This window comes from Tetrapisispora phaffii, chromosome 9 (assembly GCF_000236905.1).
Source record: "Tetrapisispora phaffii CBS 4417 chromosome 9, complete genome".
NCBI lineage: Eukaryota > Fungi > Ascomycota > Saccharomycetes > Saccharomycetales > Saccharomycetaceae > Tetrapisispora > Tetrapisispora phaffii.
In genome coordinates, this window is record NC_016528.1 from 631,111 (window position 1) to 650,893 (window position 19,783).

Sequence of the window (19,783 nt, forward strand, 5' to 3'; positions counted from 1 at the left end):
GCATATCTATATCTCATTATTTATTCTTTTATTTTGACAATCATAAGATCGTGATCTAAAAATCTAGATAGTTTCATTTGCATATATAGTAATATTTATAGTCATACCCAAATATATTTTCATTACTATCATTACATTGCGTTCCGTTTATTTTGTTCTTGGAATATTATTATGTCATTAAAATATACGTGAACTTAAAAAGTGTTAAATAAATAAATATTTACAATCTCCATGTTTTTTCAGTTACAGTAGTGTCACAGAATCAACGTGACACAGTTGGGAGGGGGATGGGGGCTTGTTTGCTTAAGAATATATTATTAAAGTCTGCTACAATGTAGTGACTAAATTGAGAATGAAGTAGGGTCATTAAAAGAGTTCTTGTTTCGTTATTGTCATATATACATATAGGTATGTGCATGCATGTGCTTCTAGTGATTATCACACTCCGATTGTTTTAAACACAGGCAATTGTAAATTTTGACTCATTACAAATGATGGCATTCTCATATCTGCCAAATCATTTGATTCTGAATTTGATCTTGATAATTGCAATTCAATTTTGTTAGCACTGTCAAGTACATACTCATTGTCTTCTTCATCACTGAAGATATCTAATTCATCATAATCTAAATCGCTATCTTCGCTTTCGTCACTGTCGTCATAGTCATCCGAAGTGTCAGAAACTGAAGGAGGAGCATTTACATTATCATCATCATTGTCAATTGCCGTTGCAGATTGATAATGGATAGGCATTGGGCTTGAATTATATAAACAAATTTTATCCATTACAGAATCCAATAAATTTGCGTGTCCAATGACTACACGTAATTGAATATCTCTTCTTCGAGAAGTCTTCAAATTGTACATTTGTCTTCCGGCATTGAACAATTTCGTTCTAGCCAATGAAGCCATAGCATAACATTGTCTTATATCTAAATCTGAATCCATATTTATTCTTATTCTTCAGACAAATAAAAAACAGATAGATATATGTAAAATCTATGTAAACTAAAGTAGTGGTGGTGGTGGTGGTTGCGATAGTAGTATATAAGTATAAGTGTTATTTGCCTTTACTTATTGTTATTCGATTAATCAAGCCACGGAAACAAATAAGTAGAGGTATAAAGCCAAGGATGCAATAAATATATATTTTCACAAATGGATAGAACAGCAATACGCTTATATACAAATTGAAATAAGTGTCATTGCATTAACTTGAATACCGACAATGGGAATATAATTTCTAATAAGTCCGTTGTTCTTAATTAAAAGAGTCTAAAAACGTATGCAAGAGATCTATCAGTAGGAGATGGGATTGAAATATAGGAGTTTATGCATGTCATATATATAGTATGCATAAACATTGATTGTTCTCGAGATTAATTAGTATGGGGTTACCACAAATTGGAGAAGGTCTAATAAATGTATCAGGTCATTTGACTATGGTAACGAATCAGAAAGAAACAAAAATAGTGTTAAAGGTCATCGAATCAGTGTATGAGTTAGGGAAATCCGTTGTCGGGAATGCGAAATTTCGAGTGACTGACACATTAGAGTGGGTAAATATGGTGGGGGTGGCGGTGGGGGGTTGCTGCCGTACCTCGTTGCAAGAGCCGATCCGGCAGAAGAATGCTATTCAGGGAGAGGCAGCATGTGTGCTTTGCGTGGCATCAGAAACGGAATTAACAGAAAAATTAAATGCGGAGAACACACCGACGGTGGCTTGTCGAGACCGTGTGTGTGAAATGAACGCCGACTCATCGCAATTGCCGCGCACAGTAGGGGGGGGGAAAAAATGTCACGTGCTGACACGTTACCCGAACAACACAACTATTGTCATCACGTGCCGGCAAGCAGACTGAAAAAAACCCGTCTCGCCGCCAATTTGAATTTCTGGTTGCTGATTCGTTCGTCGCCCGTAACGAGATGGCCGGGCCGACTGCCGGCCAACACGCCAATTAACGATATCACCGAAACGCCCTTGCATTGGTCAATTGTTGATGTCTAATGACACTTCTCGTTGCAGGTACTTATGCGTAAGTGTTGGGAGAGCGGGTAAGCACGCGCTGTATTGTGTGATTCGTCTTTCCCATGTTTTGCTGAAAGGCTCCCGAAAGAGAGAGCGTGGTTTGGAGAGATCTCGAGAGCCTGTAAACCGTTAAGTTTCTGACGGTTCCCTCTCTCCTTTATCTCCTGTGTCCAATGGAATGAAAAATTATTAGCACTAACAAATTATTTGCTAGTGCTAATAACACTTTTATGCCAGTGTGTGTGCACGAGCTTGGGTATTCTTGTTTCTTTCGTCTGATATAAAGATTAGGTCAACAGTACTCACAACTATATATATTGGATCCTCTGTTTTGTTCAGAAGCAGCACAACCACTGTACACTCACTACTATACTCATCTCGCCATACACATACATACTTCACCTCACAATGCTAAGAAACTCAAATAACTTGGTCAAAAATGGTATCCTAAGAAGATTCCTGTCTACAAGACCAGAAGTCACCGAACTATCAAACGGTGTCTCTGTTGTCACAAGATACAACCCTAACGTTGCTCACAACACAACAGGTTTGGTCTTTGGCTCCGGGTCCTCCGCTGAAAACCCATACAATAACGGTGTCAGCCATGTCTGTTCGTCTCTTTTCTCAAGACACAATAAGAAAGTCAATGCAGATGCAGTTAAACAAGGTTTCAAATTGGATTCCTTAGTCGACAGAGAATACCAATCGTTCTTAGTCACTTCCGCAGGCTCTGCTAATCTTGCAAAGGCTTTAGACTGTTTGAACACATCATTTGCCGAAACTACTCAAAACGTTAATCAATCAGATTTCGATCAATCAAAGACTTTGATTACCGAGGAACTGTACAAATTAGAAAATAAGAACAAATTCCAACAAGAAAGAGTCATGGAACATTTACACTCTACCGCTTTCCAAAATACTCCTTTATCTTTACCAAAAAGAGGTACTATGGAATCCGTGCAAAGTTTAGTCACTGATGATTTGAAAGAGTTTGCATCCGTTAACTACAACAACACAAACGTCATTGTCGTGAATGAAGGTAATATTCAACACAACGACTTCATCGAATTATTAGAATCCAAAAATTTCAAACTATCAAATGAACATAAGCCAACTTTACCAAAATCAACTTTCTTAGGGTCAGAAGTAAGATTAAGAGACGATACTTTGCCAAAAGCTTATTTCGCCATTGCTGTTGAAGGTGAATCCATCAGGTCTCCAGATTATTTGACTTCACAGGTTGCCGCTGAAATTTTCGGTTCTTATAACGCTCTTGAACCAAAATCAAGATTACAAGGTGTTAAATTAATTGATCAATTCCAAGAATATAATATCGCAGAAATGTATGATCATTTTTCATTGTCTTACAAAGACTCCGGTTTATGGGGTTTCAGGGCAGTTACATCGGAATTCAATAGCATTGACGAAGTTGTCCATTTCACTTTAAAACAATGGAATAGATTAACTATTTCCATCACTGAAACTGAACTGGCCCGTGGTAAGCAATTATTGAAATTGAAATTAGCATCCAACTTGGAATCTAATCCAAATGTCACACAAATTGTCTCAGAATTAGGTTATCAAGCCTTGAATGGAAACATCAGACCAACCTTAGCAGAACAATTCGCTTTAATTGACAAAATCACCGTTAAGGATATTAAAAACTGGGCTTCAAAGAGATTATGGGATCAAGATGTTGCTATTGCTGGTTCGGGACAAATCGAAGGTCTATTGGATTACATGAGAATCAGAAACGATATGTCTATGATGAGATGGTAAGTTAACCACTATAATGGTATTCACCTTTTCTGATATTCCATCATCATAAAGTGTTATATATTATATTCTTATTAAAATCACTTTTTTTTCATATTCTCAACTTGTTTATAACAAAACAATTCAACTACCAAAATTTATTTACCAGATATATATTTCCTATATTTTTATATGATTATTTATTTATTCTATTATAAACTATAACTATAGTTTTAGAAACTTAGGCTTTTCTCACTTTACTTGTTAGTGGGCTATCATTTTTATTCGAATTGTCATAATTATCAATGTATTCCTTCTTTTTAGATATCGTAAGTTCATCTTTATCACTCAATTGAAGAGAATCCGGCGATACAAGAATGTTTTTTTCTTCAATGTTTACATTAGGTATGTTTGTACCTCGAGCATTCACACTCATCATAGGTGATGTGCTCATTATCATATTATACTGTCTCAATTTTTTTGGCGTAATGCTTTGTTCTTCTAAAGAACCATCTGACTCGTTTTTGTAATCAAAATCATCTACCTCAGTCGTTCTTCTCTTATAAGAAGACACCTTCATGTCTTGAAATTCGTTATTATCATCTCTATTTTCAATTTCATTCTCATCTGCTTCATTGCTATCATTAGCGTCATTGTACTCCCTTTCTTCCTCTTCATCTACATTATCATCGTCATATTCCTCTTCGTCTTCAGGTTTTTCAACATAGTCAAAGTCATCTTCATCTTCATCTTCATCTTCATCCACATCCTTTCTGTCATCTCCCAGGTCATCATATTTTCCATCTTCTTCTTCATAGTATTCTTCTATCATTATATCATCCGAATTCATGTTCATGTTTTGTCGAGGATCACTATAATTATTTTTGTCTGTTTCGATGTCAATATCATCATCTTCTTCATCATCATCAAATCCAAGATTTATGCTCATTATTTCATCTATGCATTTTGCGAATGGGATCAATTTTTCTTCCATACTCTTAGTAATCCATGGTATTTTTGTTAAAGCAACATCATCTGTTATTTCTTTTTTATTGCTCTCATCATGCAATACAATTTCATTCACTCTACTACTACCCCTAGTGTTCCAATACGATGTCACATAGCAACATCTTGTGATTGCTCTTGTGAATTTTTCCAATTCAAAAACTTTGTAATATTTAAATGGATCATAACATAATTCACAAATCCTTACAATAGTGAATGGATATTCTGACTTTTCCATAAATTTTTTCTTTAAATATTCTCCAATGTCTTCCAATTGTTTCATTGCTTTATCTACAAAAGCTGTAGGTGGACTACGAAATAATTCATTCGGTATCACTGTAGTTAAATGATAGATCAAATCTGGGAAAAGATCTTTTGGATCGGTTACAGTTAAAATAGTTACGTCTTTTTTATCTACAATGGTATTTAATAGTTTGTATAGATTTGCAGATTTGATTCCCATCATATTAACACCAACGTCATCGAGCAATCCATCTGATTTAACCGACATAATCTATATTGTGGTGCGTTTTATTTTGGTCTTATCCACCATATAACAATCAATATAAACCAGAATAATAAATAACCCTTATGTGTTTCCTAATGTAATTAAAAATATTAATTAGCTGATAATGGTAGCATACAACTTTTATGTAAAAATGTTATTGAAAGGTTATTATTATTTTATAAAGTAACGTTTGGCGTATGCGTTGACATTGAAATCTTAGATATGAAAAATTGAAAAGAACAAGAATAAGAACAATGAATATATATAAGTGGTCCTTTTTTAATGTTAGTTTAGTTTTTATATTGTGTTTTAAAATGTAATTTCATCATTATAGCCTTTAGAATTATTCAGCGATTCTACACATATCTTGAGGATGTTACGTTTGAAAGTATCAAGTGCACCTCTTAAATGCCTAAATGGTAGGCTATTAAATGTATCAAAAATTGGAACTCAGATATGCTTATCCAAAAGATTTGAAAGTGGTAAGGTAGAAGCCAAAGTTAAACCTCCTATTAATATGTCAGATGAAGATGTCGACGGTTGGTTAAAAACATTGAGTACATTAAAGGAAGAATTCTCGCAAACAGAATATTTGCCAGAACATTCTTTATCACCTCCTGGTCAATCTAAAATTGATATTGCTCAAGAAGCAGCCAATATGAATAAGGATTTTATTCCAACCGAGGAGCAACTATTAGAATTGGACCTTGTGAAGTCACAACCGTTCATGAAAATGAAGGACCCGGTATTGACACACATTACAAATATGATTATGAAGGATGGTAAGAAACAGAGGGCTGAGAGGACTATATCAAAAGCTTTGTATATAGTATTTTGTAAGACAAGGGAAGATCCAGTTGAAATTTTGAAAAAATGCTTAGATGATCTGGCTCCATTGATGCTTGTTAAGACATTCAATACCGGTGTGGCCAAAAGTGCCGTCATTCCTGTGCCATTGAATAAGAGGCAAAGAGATAGACTTGCTTGGAAATGGATAATTGAAGGTGCCAATAAGAGGGCATCGAATGATTTTTCTGTTAGACTAGGTGAAGAAATATTGTCTGTCCATGACGGAAACAGTTCAGGTTTTGAGAAAAGAGACCAACTACATAAGACAGCCATTGTGCATAGATCGTACATCAAACTAAAGTGAGATCATTATTATATTCTAAGTTAACAGACATTTTTTCGAACTGAAGTTTTTATAATTTCGTGTACATAGTAGAACCCAGTTATAATCAATGTTTATATTACACTTTCGAAAATGCATTCTCCTTATATATTTGTATATAGTGTGTATTGTATGTATGTCAACTGAACAGTGAGAAATAGTAATATACCAAAATTAATGATGGAGCTAAGCGAATAATCTAACGTTCCTGTAAGAATGCGATCGATAAACCCAATAAACTACCCATAAAATTGAAACCCATATCCATTGGATCGAATGAACGACGGCCTCTTGACAAAATAAATTGCATGAACTCACTTCCAACTGATACCCCGATACTACAAAAGACAAACCCCACCTGATATTTATTTATCATTATAGTGGAATAAGTGATATCTCTCAATGATTCTTGATCCTTTGCCCGGCTGGTGAATTTCTTCCATTTCAACGTTGCGATTATCTTCATTTCGAAACATTTCACGAACAAATACGATTCCAAAAGAAATACCGTAAAATGTGCCACTTTATCGTGATCAGAAGTGATGAAAGTTAACTTGGAATTAACAGCGATGCCTAAGATATAAAAAAGAAGACAGAACTGACTAAAAAGTGATATAAGGTATTTCTTCCTCACAGGAATACCATTAGGCTCGAATGTCACGAGGGCATCCGAAGACGATGTCATTATTTTGATTTGCTGTCAGATGTTAGGGAGAAACTGTTCAAAACGCAGCAAGACAACAGAACTAAACGACGACCGATTTTAACATCCATTGTCTTTATAGACTTTGTATGTGGTTCCTTCCGATGAGATGGTGAATTGGTGATGTCCTCCTTCATATTTGGGTAGCATATCCGGGTAATATCATCGTGGAAACCCTCGTCCTCTTCCCGAAAACCTTCCCTAGTGCAACTAAACCAAAAGCAGATACCCATCCCAGAAACTATGCACATTTACCAAGCTCCAACAACCACCAGACATAGCCAACTTTCCGGAAGAGCACAAAATATTCATCTCGAGTACAACACTTCTACGACAAAAGCAACCATATCGCACCGTTTAACTCTTCAAAAACGCAAACAACGTTCTCAAACAATGGGCACATCCCATACCTTCAGATCAGACACCTTGCATGAGAGATCACATCCATGCTTATAAACATAGGTGCCAGAGCATACAATCATATATACTTATTGACAACTTCCATTGTATTCCTTCCGTAGGTCCTTGTAGCTTCAACCCATCACCGTCACTTCCCACGGCAATCAGTAACCAGTTTCGATTTTGACGTCCAACATTCAAACTTCACACTTCCCCTTTTACCAGTTACTACATTAATTAAAGTAATTTGCTAAGTTGACAGTAAGCGATTAAAGCATTTTGACTAATCGTTTGGGACTTCAGATTCAATGGGCAATTGATTAATTGATCAATTCCGAAGTTTTGTCATTCAAGGAATTGTTCTCATTGTTTTGTTTGTCAGTGCTCATTCAATTAAACGACAAACATAATTGAAATTGGCATTTATATTTGAAAAGGGACAATACCTATAGATATACATAAATAAACTTACCAATCATTGCACATCTACAAACACGATTACCATGTCGTCGATTGTATTGTCTACACCATTGACTGCTGAAGAACAGCAGTTCTATGGGAGGAAGTTCAGTGAATTAGATCCTGAACAGCTGGGAATCGTAACAGGTGAGGCTATTAGACCGTTATTAGCGTCGTCGGGTCTGCCTTCTACTGTTCTATCACAAGTTTGGGCAACTGTAGATGTTAATCAACAAGGTTTTTTAAATTTCAATGAATTTAGTGCAACTCTGAGAATTTTGGGACATTTAGAGAAAAATCAGAATATCCCAATCTCAAAAGAGTTGTATTCTGTTCCACCTTCTCCATTGGCATCGTTTGGCAGTGGAATGACTCGTAATGTATCTGCTATGTCTTCTGGTGGACCCGTGCCAATTCCACCAATCTCACAACATGATGTTAATAATTTATCCGCTTTATTCGATAGAACAGCAAATGGTGCTGCTACTTTGTCAGGTGCCGCCGCTAGAGAAATTTTTGTTAAAGCACCATTGGATAATCAAATATTAGGTAGGGTCTGGGCATTGTGTGATAGAAGTGATATCGGGTCGATCACTAAAGTCGAATTCTTGATGGCAATGCATTTAATAAATTTATCAATCAGTAAAAGTCCTTCCGTCACCCCATTCCCACAATCCATCCCTCAGGCAGCATGGGATTCAATGCAAAGATTGTTAAATTCATCTGTGTCAGCAGTGCCAACTACAAATAGCTTTGCTGTTCATTCCACTGGTGATTCATTGCCAAGCGCAACCTCTCCAACAAGCACTCAGAATCAACTTCCACGTGGTGGTCTTCAAAGACAATCTACAATCAGTCGTTTATCCTCTGGTGCTTTCACAAGTGCTCCAACTGACTGGCAACTTACTGCAGAAAAGAAACAGCAGTTCGATACTCTATTCGATTCATTGGATAAAGCTAAAACAGGTAGACTGAGTTCCCAAATACTGGTGCCATTCTTCGTTTCTTCTAAATTAAATCAAGATGTATTAGCTACTATCTGGGATTTGGCCGATATACACAACAGTACTGAATTTACAAAAATTGAATTTGCAATTGCAATGTTTTTAATTCAAAAGAAGAACGCAGGTATTGAATTACCGGATGTTATTCCTGATCAATTGTTGCGTTCTCCAGCCTTGGGCTTAGTTCAAGCCCAGCAGCCTATTCAACAACAGCAACCTGTACAACAACAACCTGTACAACAGTATGTTCCAGAACAACAACGGGCTCAAGCACCACTTACTCAACCACAACAACATATGCAACCATCAGCTCCGCTTCAGGAGACACAAAATACAGGATCTTTGAACGACCTTTTGGCATTGAATGAATCCTTTAATAGCCCAGTAAGAGCACAAAGCCAACCCCAGGTACAACAAAATTTTGTTTCTCAAGAGCCAGTAATCCAACCATTCAAGAAATTCACACCAACATCAAATTTTGGACAAAGCATTATAAAGGAAGAAGATGAAAATGAACTGTCAGCTCAACAACCTACTCAGCAGCAATATGTGCAGCAACCTGTGCAACAACCTGTGCAACAACCTGTGCAACAACCTGTGCAACAACCTGTGCAACAACCTGTGCAACAACCTGTGCAGCCTGTTCAAAAACTATCTGTTCAGCAACCTGTTCAGCAACCTGTCCCAGTCCCTATTCCAGTACAGACTCAAGCACAAACTCCACAGAGTACAGTTAATCCAGGATTTACTGAATTTCAAAACAAAAGTGTATCAGCTAGAAACACTTCAAATTCGCTGCAAAGAGCTCCATCTGTATCTTTGAAAACCGTTCCAAACTTCGGTTCATTTGGTGGTGCTGTAGGAGCCGCAGTTGGTGGTGCAGTTGGTGGTGCAGCTATTGGAGCGGCTAACCTAATGAGATCTTCAGACTTATTTGCTGATTCAAAATCATCTCTAGAATTATCTAATGCAACAACAGAGCTAGCTAACCTTTCTAACCAAGTTAATTCGTTAAGTAAGCAAGCTGCTATTACTAATGAGAAAAAGAATAAAGCTTCCCAGGAATTGCGTACCTTAAACGAAACAAAATTAAAGGTCGAAAACAGGATAAACGCTTTACGTGCTGCTCATGAACAAAACTCCATGCAGACTCAAAAATTAGAAGCAAGTCTAGCTCAAATTATGGCTGAAAATGAACAGTTAGAAACAACTTTACAAGAAGTTACTTCTACTCATACACAATTACAAACTGATGCTCAACTATTAGATGAGAATTTAACTAAAACTCAAACACAAAATAGCGAATTAAAGGAACAATTAGCCAATTCAAATATCATGTCTAAATCTTTACAAGAGCAATTGAGATCCAAGCAAATTGAAATCAGAGATGTAAAGGCATCTGCAGATGCAACTGTCAAAGACTTAGCGTTAGATACCTTCACTGCAGCTAGTGTGGGACATGAGTTAGCTTCTATAACCGAAAAATTAGCAGTATATCAGTCTAAACAAAAGGAATTGGACGATTATGAAAGGACTATTGAATCGCAACATGAAACTATTGAAAAGAAATTCAAAGAATTGGAAGAGAAAAAGAATGATATTGAAGCCAGAAAATCGCAACTTCAAGAAAGATTGATTCAAGTTCAAGAACAAGATGGTCTATACCAACAACACGTTGCAAGTTTGGATATCATGTCCAATGATTTGAAAAAGAGACAAGCCACATTTGATGAAGCTAACGATAATTTGAGACAACAATATTTAGATTATGTTCAAAGAGTTAATGATGTCAAAGAAAAAGGCTTGAATCCATCACATATGTTGGATCAAAATAGCCATGACGAGGAAGTATCGAAGTTTGTAGATGATTCTGTTGCTAACTCAAGTTTAGGTAAACAGGATTTGAATAATGAGTCTCATATAATAAAGACACCAGTCGAAAAAGAGATTTCAGATCATAAAACAACTTCCACCATAGTAGAACCTCTTCCTGGTGATTGGGAGATTCCAGACGCTCCATCTCCAGTTGAAAATTCTGTTCAGCCTGTTGTAGCGACGACTGGCGCAGTATCTTCAGATGATGATGATGATGATGATGATGATGATGATGATATTTTCCAAGATACTAGAGAAGACTTCATCAACTCTTATGAGCTTGGTGAAAATGAAGCATTCGCTCTAGAAAAGGATACCTTCAATGACGATTTCCTTGGTTTGGAGCAAACTAATATTGAAAATGACGTTAACAATGTATTGGAAGATACCCATTCAGCAGAGTCTTTCGAAGACATTGATGCTGATAACCTGTCACAGGAGTTAGAAAATAATGATTTTACGACATTTTCTGATTTCGGTCCTACTTCTGTTGCAACACCAGTGGATACAAATGTTGCTGCACAACCAGGAAATAATGAATGGGACGACCTGTTCACAGGCTTTGGTAATGCCAAGCAGACCTCCAATGCAAACACAGCTAATCAACAACCTGTACAAGAGACTCAAAGAACTATGGACAATTCTCAACCAACAATCGATAGGGCTTTGGCTACAACTCCTAAGTCTTTAGCTATGGAGGAATTGTGTGGAATGGGTTTTTCTCAAGAGGAAGCTAAAGCTGCCTTAGAAAAAACGGTTGGGACTTAGATGCTGCTACTAATTATTTATTAGACAGTGCATAAACGAAATTCTAAATTAACTCAGGGAACTTGTAACAACAATTAACTATGAATCATTATTATACCAAAGCGTGTTGTTAGGTCACAATTGTTGTAGTAAATTGGTGTTGTGTATAAAAGAAAATAGAATGTATATAAGTATAAATGCAAAATAATAATGACAAACTAAATTGTACTATCTCTGCTTTGATCTAAAATGTTGATTATTGGCAAGGCTTTTCATTATTTAGATATTTTCGAACGTTAAAAGGACGCTTACTCCTTAATTTTAATGAAATGTTAATGTCTGACATATAGTGAAATATACATAAATATAAGAATCATAAAAGCAATAGTAACAAGAGTATCGAAACAACTAGTAATTCATTAAGCTTTTAGACTTTTAGAAGAATCACTACTGGAGCAGTAACAAGATTTTTAAGTACTTTAAATTGTCAAACATCCAGACAAAGGTAGGATATTTAGTCCCCAAGCATAATAGCGTAATAGCAGAATTAATATTCCTAAAACAATGGCTAATATATTAAATCCCCAACGTTTAGTTCAATTAAGTAGATTTAGTCCGAAACTTAGCAATACTTGGTACTTAATTGCAGCGGTTACATTCAGTGTTTGCAATGCACCACAGGAAATACCTATTCTATATCACTATGTAATGTTACTTCAAAATAAGCAACATGGAATGCAAGCAATGAACCAATTTGCACAGAGAGCAGTGCAATTATGTTTAGACAACAAGTTGAATCGAAAGGAGGAAATCGATGAAATGTACAGAAATCCTAGTAACTTCGATAAAAGGTTAGCGGAACGATTTAGAGAAACTTTACTCAAAACAGGACCACTTGCTGGTTTACCGAAGGCGATTAATTCACTACATCATCTATCGAATTCAACACCAGCATCTTTACGCCCACATGTTGAAAATCTTGATCCAAAGGACCAATGTACCTCCAAAAGAGAAACATATAAGAATACAGTTTTAAGAGTAAAAGATGAAGATGAAAATATGGATCGCCTAAGAGAACGTGGATTGGCTCACTGGAATGAAATATATGATAAAGTGTCTCCAAGAGTCATGAATGACTTAAATTCATGTTATCCAGATCTGTGGTATTACACTTTTAACAACGTCTATAGCCCTTTATTTTCATTTGATGAAATACTAACGAAAACTGAAACAAGTTTAATAATAATTGCATCTTTAGTTCCTCAAGACGTAAACCCTCAATTAAAAGGACATTTGAGAGGTGCACTAAATGTTGGTTGTGACAAAGAAACAGTGGAAGCAGCAAGATCATTATCTATAATGATCGCACAGTTCTGTGGTGTGAAATGGAAATCTGAGATAGTTAAACTGTGATGCACAGATTATATGTGTGTAATGCGTATGTAATATTATATAATGATCTAAATTCGGTATGATTTAATGGTCACTTTTAGCAATATGCATAACTTCAACAAATTGAAGTTTACTTTTTACCAAATATTTCTAACCCAAAGGGTAAGTATTTTGAAATATTATTATTCTTTTCCATCATATTATCAGTTGTGTGATTATTTATATTTTGTGTTTCCTCGGAATTCCTATGGATAGTATTCATTTCGTTATCTTTTCTACCATATAACTGCCACCACCACTGAATATTTGTTAAATCAGGGAAAACTAAATCATTGTCATGTTGGTCAGAAGTAAAAGTGTTATCTATCGAAGAAACTTTTTTGGGCCCATTTAAATCAGACTCAGGTCTGATGTAATTTTTATTTATAAATTCAGCTTCGCGGCACCTAAAATAATCCCAAACACTTCTTGTCTTTGAAAAGATGTCGTTAGCTTTCATATCGTGTTGATTGTTTGATAAAAATGAGCCATATTGGCATGAATATAAATGGTAAACTAGTCTCCTTATAAATCTTTCATTGAACTCGAATTTATTAGGATTCTGGATTATTAGTTGGTAAACACAATCTAAAAATTGTTGGAATACTGGGGATGTAAATTTTAAAGATCTTTTCTCTTTCTTCTTCTTAAAGTGACCAGAGAACTTAGTAACTAAGTCAAGCGATAGGATACCTGATGAAGAGAAATTTTTGAGTCCATCTATACTAGGGAAAATACCTTCCTCTTTCTCAAACAATATATCTTCATCATCATCGTCATCATCGTTAAACGGTGAATCATTATTGGGGCTCATGGTAAATATATCTTTGTAACCAACGGTGTTATCGTGGAAAATACTTTCAGAACTTAGGTGACCAGATCGTTCCAAAAATTTATGACCAAATGATATCCAGTCTTTTTCAACTAAAACCATAAATCCTTCGAAGGTCCTAAAATATGGATCTAAGCATAACTGTATAAGCGAGCAGACTTGGGTAGTTCTATCCCAACCATCAGAGCAATGGATGAGAAGGTTAGAATTATTGAACACCATAGACTTTAATAGTGTATCTGTTGATGAAAGTATTAGTCGTACATATTTTATCCAATTCGAACCTTTATTTGAATTCAATAATTGTGAATCAATTGGTAAGTTCAAATCACCATCGACCATATAATTCTCAACAACATAATTAAGTGTTGAAGACATAACGTGAATATTATCAATGCCTAGAAACATCCTTTGGCAAGTATTCTTGTAATTATAATTGTCCATATTTTCTGTCCCACCACCCAATGCAGTTTGACCAAAGGCATTTGCGACTGGTCTTGCATCAACAATTATATTTCTATCTGAATGTGTGTATTTATTAGCTGCATTAATGGGGTCATTTTTCTGATCAGATGTGTTTAGATGTGAACAATTAAAGCTTGAAAGAACCAAAGTCTCATCCTGAATTGATCTTTGTTTGGTCAGTCCCGGTAAAGGTTGGGCTGCTCTAATAATGGAACATTTGTTTTTTTTATAAAAATAACTTAGTACTGGTATTCTTTCCTTGGATCTATATTTTGATGCATATTTTAAAGTAGAATCGGAAACGTTTCTGGGGACAATTATTTTATCTGGATAAGTTTTTGAGAAATCATAATCACAATTAATGCTTGAAATTCTCCATGGGCAAGATTCTGATTCTAAATCAAGCCCTTGTCTTGAAAATTCACTGACTTCATCATATATATCCCAGCTGTTATATTGTAATTCTGTTTTATTTGGTTTATAGATAAATGCATACAATTGGGAAATATCATCTAATACTGTTAATTTTAGTAACGTATCGTAAACATTTTTGGCATCTTCTTCAAATAAGAAGTCTATAGAAAAAACAGTGTAATCTTTTCCTATTATCTTTATATTTGTGAAGCTCCAAAGATCTCGACCTTCATACCATTTATTGACGTTTTCATTTGTTGTTATATTTAGTGTGTTCAGATTAGTAAAATTATTAAGTTCATTAGTTACAATATCATTATTCACCAAATTAGTCTCCTTATAAACTTTCTCTTTTGAGAATAAAGCACTGCCTTTATTCTTAAAGACTGATGTAATTATTGGATATGAAACCCAAAATTCTCTACTAAGTGATTCTGATGCAAAGATTAAATGATGCGTGGTTAGATGCAAAGTACCTTTAAAAGAATTCCCTCGTCTGTGAAGAATCACATCATCTACTTTCGTGACTTTAATATAATCCATTTATTATTGTTTGATAAAACATGCAATGAGATTTACTTGAGCTTTTAATATTAAAATTTGAATCCAATAATCTTTATCAATATGTATAAAAAAAGGGCTGTGCTGCTCCTAATTGTCTATCTTACCGTTAATTGAATAAGCTACATTAATTAAATATAGTATACACTTTATTTATATAACTATCGGAAACTAATCGTTCTTTTAAATTATGATTCATTATCGTTTTTGATTTAATGATAATACAAAATGGATATTAGGTTAACGCGAGCATCAAATGTGCTCGATCTTGCGTTATTCTGGTGATGGTTAAAAAGACATATTAAATGATCAGTCTCTTAATAAACATAACATGCCGGTAACAATGAATAATCATAATTTGGAATAATCTTTAATAACTCAGAATTCTTGTGGTTAGGTCATATATATTTATACTTTGTTATAATATTATGCATTTTAACAAGACTGACACCACTACCGAAAAAGAACTAATCATAAAAAGCAGACTTTGTCAGTAAATAAGGATTCTTAATTTGCACTATAATGTTGAGATATATATGCACTTAGTAACATTTCAATGGTAACTAGAGATAAACATGTTTATTCAAAACATACAGGTATCAATATATATATATATATATATATATTTATATATAATCAGTTTAAGAACAGCGAGCATTTTGTTCAATTTAATCACTAGTATATAAAATCATAAATGTATTTCTACGCCTTCCCGTAGTTACATCAATAAGCATTCTTTTGTTGGAGAATAAGTACAAAATTAATGCTTAAATTTATGCCAGCACTTGATCCCACTCATGTGTAATTATAGTGGTTTTGCAATGTTTAATCACATTTGCATATAGTTTGCAATTCCAACACATAGGTACCTTCTTTATAGCGTTGTTCTTTCTTCTCGCTCTCGAGATATTTCCAACCAACCACATTTTTACACCAATGGCACAATATATCACAGACGATGTAATCTCCTGTTATCATAGATCTAACTTCTGGTTCCCCTTCAACGACATTAACGACGTTATGCATCAAATATGCGTCGCCGGTCTTACCTCGGTAGTCTTTGGACATGATTTGTGAATATGAGGATAAGTGTGTTCTACAAGTTCGACAACCATAAGTAACAAAATTCTTTGATACTTTATAGTGAGAAGTTGACGAAGCAGAGCTAGAGCTGACGCGTCTTAACCTAGACGATATCGTTCGTGGCGTGAACCAACTTCTTGAACCATTCTCATTAGCTAGTCGGTAATCTAGGATCTGGAATGATATATCTTCCGCTAAATGTTTACCTTCTGTGGGTACTACCGGATCAATATAAGAAGAATAACGCAAACCCATCTTCTCTTTGCAAAAGTATACCTAATAATTTTAGATTAATAGAATAATCTTGAACCCAACCAAACAGACCTTGTGAATCTTAATCAAATACTTTTTGCTTTACTGCTGTCGTTGTGTTTATTTTTTATACTAAGTACACATATAATAGTATATGTCACAGTATTCTAAATTACCTCCTTAAAATACTGATTTGTAAAATGAATTATAAACCTCCGTTTCCAGTTATATCAAAATATAATGCTCCTAAATAGTCTAAATTTTTAATCTCTGAATTCTGTTGATGACTATCCATACATAAATCATTAATTATTTCATATAGGGAAATATAGTCATAATCTAATATTACCTTTATATATACTCAAGAAATAAGTGTTATATAAGATGAAATTCAAAAAGAATAAAAGTGTCTATAATTAAGTACAACTTTACGATAAAACTATATGCACATGCATAACTATACAACACCCAAACCTTTTTTAACCTTATAATGTACTTTGGAAGAGATAGCAGTGCCTAATTAACAACTAACATGCTCTTGAAAATGTCATGACCATTTATTTATTCAAGAAATAAAAGTGAATTTAACTCTGTGGTACACATTTCTAAAGTATCAAGATAACATTATAAATAAGAACTTGTATGTAATACCTTTATACAACATTTCCTCATTTGGGTTTGGCCTTTAATGAGTTAGATAAGGACAACTGTAGAAATGTTTCGTCGTGCAGTCAGAACGATCGCAACTAAAAAGCTCATCGTAAAAGAGAACAGTAAGAAATAATCTGGTAACCCCTTTGATATCCATCCACATGTAAAGTAGATACATAAATGTATATGCTGATTTGATGTCAGGAATGAACGTTCTCAATATTTCTTCTTAAGTTGCAAATTGAGGTTCTTGTCAAGCCTTCTTTCTTTTTCTACTGGTGGGCATCTCATTTCTGATATCGTAATAAGACGATTTCGACAAATATTGTGTTATTGAAGATGAAACATAATATTTCTTATAATGGTACCATATGGAGTTCTCTTTATACCAAAATAATAATGATTATTTAATGTAACTTCTTATTCATGTATTTTTTTCGTTCATGGTTCTTAACTTATATATCAGAGATTAAAAACGCAATTATACAGTGTCACGCAAGTATCGACGGAAAATTTAAGTAGATTTGATTGAGGGGATATTCCAAGTTATAAGAGATTGTCTTCTGCTTCTGTTATACTTTCCTTAATTTTTAATAAGATGGTAGTATACCATTTATCTAATTTATTAAACTTATCGAATTCGAAGACAGCTTGACTTAATTTTTCACTATCACCTTCATTTAAACAATCAATCAACGTCTCTAATAGGACCGATTCTCTTGAATTATTGAAATTTGAATCATTTTGTTTTGCTTCTTTAAGAGTTCTTGTAGCGGCAACGTTGTCTTTAGCGGCCAACTGACAAAGAGCCATTTTTAGATAGTACTCCTTCAAAGACCACTGGCTTAATCTGTTACCCATCGAGTTAGTAACTAGTTGGTGGTAAACCTTTGCAGCGCCTATATAGTCAGCATCAAGAGCCTTCAAGTTGGCTAATTTGACATAACATTTATTTGTTAAAGCTTGAGCTTGGTCTTGAGAATACCAATCACCGGCAAGTTCATAACAATCCATGGCACTGTGGTAATCCTGTAGATCATTTTCGTACAGTTCCCCCAATTCGAACTTGAAATTAGCACCTCTTCTAAACTGACCCTTCACAGTAAATATTTCAACCGCTCTGTTTAATGATACAGCTGCTTTTTGAATATCTGTTTGAGCACTAGAATCGGATGTAATGAAAGTATCATTTTCGTCTAAACCTGGTGTGTTATTTCTGCTCGTCATAGCAGATGTAATGCCATTGGAACTACTACTTTTAAAACACTTATAAGCATCGATGAAAGTATTAGCGGCTTCGTCATCGTTACCAGCATTAATCTGATAATTAGCGGCTTTTACAAAACAGTCACCTGCATTAGACAATTTCTTTGAAAGTCTAAATAGAGTAGCAGCCTGTACACATAGATCAGCAGCTTCTTCATACTTACTTTGATCAGAACTGCCAAATATTTTCATGAAACCAGAAGATGGTTTACCTACCTTTTCGGCCTTTGCCAGTAGCTGATTAGGATCTGACATCTAGTGCTTTTTATTTATAAAATTATTTTACTTTGAATTGGAGTATGAGTTATAGACTTTAACACGTTGCAAATTACTCGTTCCCAATATACATATATATGTATATTGTAGTTAACAAATATATATAAGCATTAATACCTTGATTCCAATACAGGCTCTCTGCTTGGGTCCCCTCTTAACTTATTAGAGCCAAAATTATATATACATATATACACTATTTCATCGTCAATAACGATTTTACAATGCACGTGACAGCAAATGCCAACAACGTGACACACAAACATTGACAACCCTATAACCCTGCCATTACCCTAAACGCAATAAAGCGAACCCCGATCCATTTTTGTGTTTTTGTGTCTTTCTCTCCCAACTCAATTTTTGACTCATTCTTCTGTTTTTGTGTTTTTCACACAGTTTTTGGTGACAATACCGTAGATCTGCACACCCAGACACCGCATGCCGCTTGTGTGCGTAATTGTCGCAACTTTGTATTTTTGACCATTCTGACTCATAATAAAGGTATGATTTATAACAGTATCATGGATATATAATTGCACATTTTATACAATGGAGGAATATTTTAAAAGTACAATGTTTTAAACTACTGTACAATTTGTATATCATTGTATTTTAGATGGAGGGGCTCTTCTAACTGCGACTAGAATGGTTTGTTTCGTAATTTGTAGGTAAATGTGTAGATAGTTATAGTCATAATGACATTTTATTACATTGCATAGTCAAGAACCAAATGTAACTTCTCATCACCATTGAAGAAAAAAACAACATAATTTGGACTCAATATCATATTAGAATCTTCTCATTACCAGACAATCTTATATAAAGGGTCTTGAATTTGCAGTTGATTAAAATAAGCATTAACTATCTTATCTCTTATTCATACTTACATCATAATATATA

General features: G+C 34.6%; 11 protein-coding genes across 11 annotated transcripts; 5 read left to right on the plus strand and 6 right to left on the minus strand.

Moving 5' to 3' along the window:
• Positions 1–438: 438 nt before the first annotated feature.
• ECM13 (Ecm13p) lies at positions 439–948 on the minus strand (the record flags this gene model as incomplete). Its single annotated transcript, XM_003687173.1, has 1 exon — positions 439–948. One exon carries the CDS (start codon positions 946–948, stop codon positions 439–441), a length of 510 nt encoding a protein of 169 aa, XP_003687221.1.
• A 440-nt stretch (positions 949–1,388) lies between these two features.
• TPHA0I02870 (uncharacterized protein) lies at positions 1,389–1,862 on the plus strand (the record flags this gene model as incomplete). The annotated part of the gene is made up of 1 exon (XM_003687174.1): positions 1,389–1,862. The coding sequence occupies one exon, from the start codon at positions 1,389–1,391 to the stop codon at positions 1,860–1,862; it is 474 nt and encodes a 157-aa protein (XP_003687222.1).
• A 575-nt stretch (positions 1,863–2,437) lies between these two features.
• COR1 (ubiquinol--cytochrome-c reductase subunit COR1) lies at positions 2,438–3,808 on the plus strand (the record flags this gene model as incomplete). The annotated part of the gene is made up of 1 exon (XM_003687175.1): positions 2,438–3,808. The coding sequence occupies one exon, from the start codon at positions 2,438–2,440 to the stop codon at positions 3,806–3,808; it is 1,371 nt and encodes a 456-aa protein (XP_003687223.1).
• A 217-nt stretch (positions 3,809–4,025) lies between these two features.
• Positions 4,026–5,300, minus strand: PSY4 (Psy4p; the record flags this gene model as incomplete). Its single annotated transcript, XM_003687176.1, has 1 exon — positions 4,026–5,300. One exon carries the CDS (start codon positions 5,298–5,300, stop codon positions 4,026–4,028), a length of 1,275 nt encoding a protein of 424 aa, XP_003687224.1.
• A 370-nt stretch (positions 5,301–5,670) lies between these two features.
• On the plus strand, positions 5,671–6,450 carry RSM7 (mitochondrial 37S ribosomal protein uS7m; the record flags this gene model as incomplete). Its single annotated transcript, XM_003687177.1, has 1 exon — positions 5,671–6,450. One exon carries the CDS (start codon positions 5,671–5,673, stop codon positions 6,448–6,450), a length of 780 nt encoding a protein of 259 aa, XP_003687225.1.
• A 217-nt stretch (positions 6,451–6,667) lies between these two features.
• TPHA0I02910 (uncharacterized protein) lies at positions 6,668–7,153 on the minus strand (the record flags this gene model as incomplete). The annotated part of the gene is made up of 1 exon (XM_003687178.1): positions 6,668–7,153. The coding sequence occupies one exon, from the start codon at positions 7,151–7,153 to the stop codon at positions 6,668–6,670; it is 486 nt and encodes a 161-aa protein (XP_003687226.1).
• Positions 7,154–8,073: 920 nt separating this feature from the next.
• On the plus strand, positions 8,074–11,676 carry EDE1 (Ede1p; the record flags this gene model as incomplete). Its single annotated transcript, XM_003687179.1, has 1 exon — positions 8,074–11,676. One exon carries the CDS (start codon positions 8,074–8,076, stop codon positions 11,674–11,676), a length of 3,603 nt encoding a protein of 1,200 aa, XP_003687227.1.
• A 543-nt stretch (positions 11,677–12,219) lies between these two features.
• Positions 12,220–13,068, plus strand: PXP2 (Pxp2p; the record flags this gene model as incomplete). Its single annotated transcript, XM_003687180.1, has 1 exon — positions 12,220–13,068. One exon carries the CDS (start codon positions 12,220–12,222, stop codon positions 13,066–13,068), a length of 849 nt encoding a protein of 282 aa, XP_003687228.1.
• Positions 13,069–13,177: 109 nt separating this feature from the next.
• On the minus strand, positions 13,178–15,340 carry YMR1 (phosphatidylinositol-3-phosphatase YMR1; the record flags this gene model as incomplete). Its single annotated transcript, XM_003687181.1, has 1 exon — positions 13,178–15,340. The coding sequence occupies one exon, from the start codon at positions 15,338–15,340 to the stop codon at positions 13,178–13,180; it is 2,163 nt and encodes a 720-aa protein (XP_003687229.1).
• An 843-nt stretch (positions 15,341–16,183) lies between these two features.
• Positions 16,184–16,696, minus strand: MOH1 (Moh1p; the record flags this gene model as incomplete). Its single annotated transcript, XM_003687182.1, has 1 exon — positions 16,184–16,696. The coding sequence occupies one exon, from the start codon at positions 16,694–16,696 to the stop codon at positions 16,184–16,186; it is 513 nt and encodes a 170-aa protein (XP_003687230.1).
• A 1,194-nt stretch (positions 16,697–17,890) lies between these two features.
• Positions 17,891–18,865, minus strand: SEC17 (alpha-soluble NSF attachment protein SEC17; the record flags this gene model as incomplete). The annotated part of the gene is made up of 1 exon (XM_003687183.1): positions 17,891–18,865. One exon carries the CDS (start codon positions 18,863–18,865, stop codon positions 17,891–17,893), a length of 975 nt encoding a protein of 324 aa, XP_003687231.1.
• Positions 18,866–19,783: the final 918 nt, after the last annotated feature.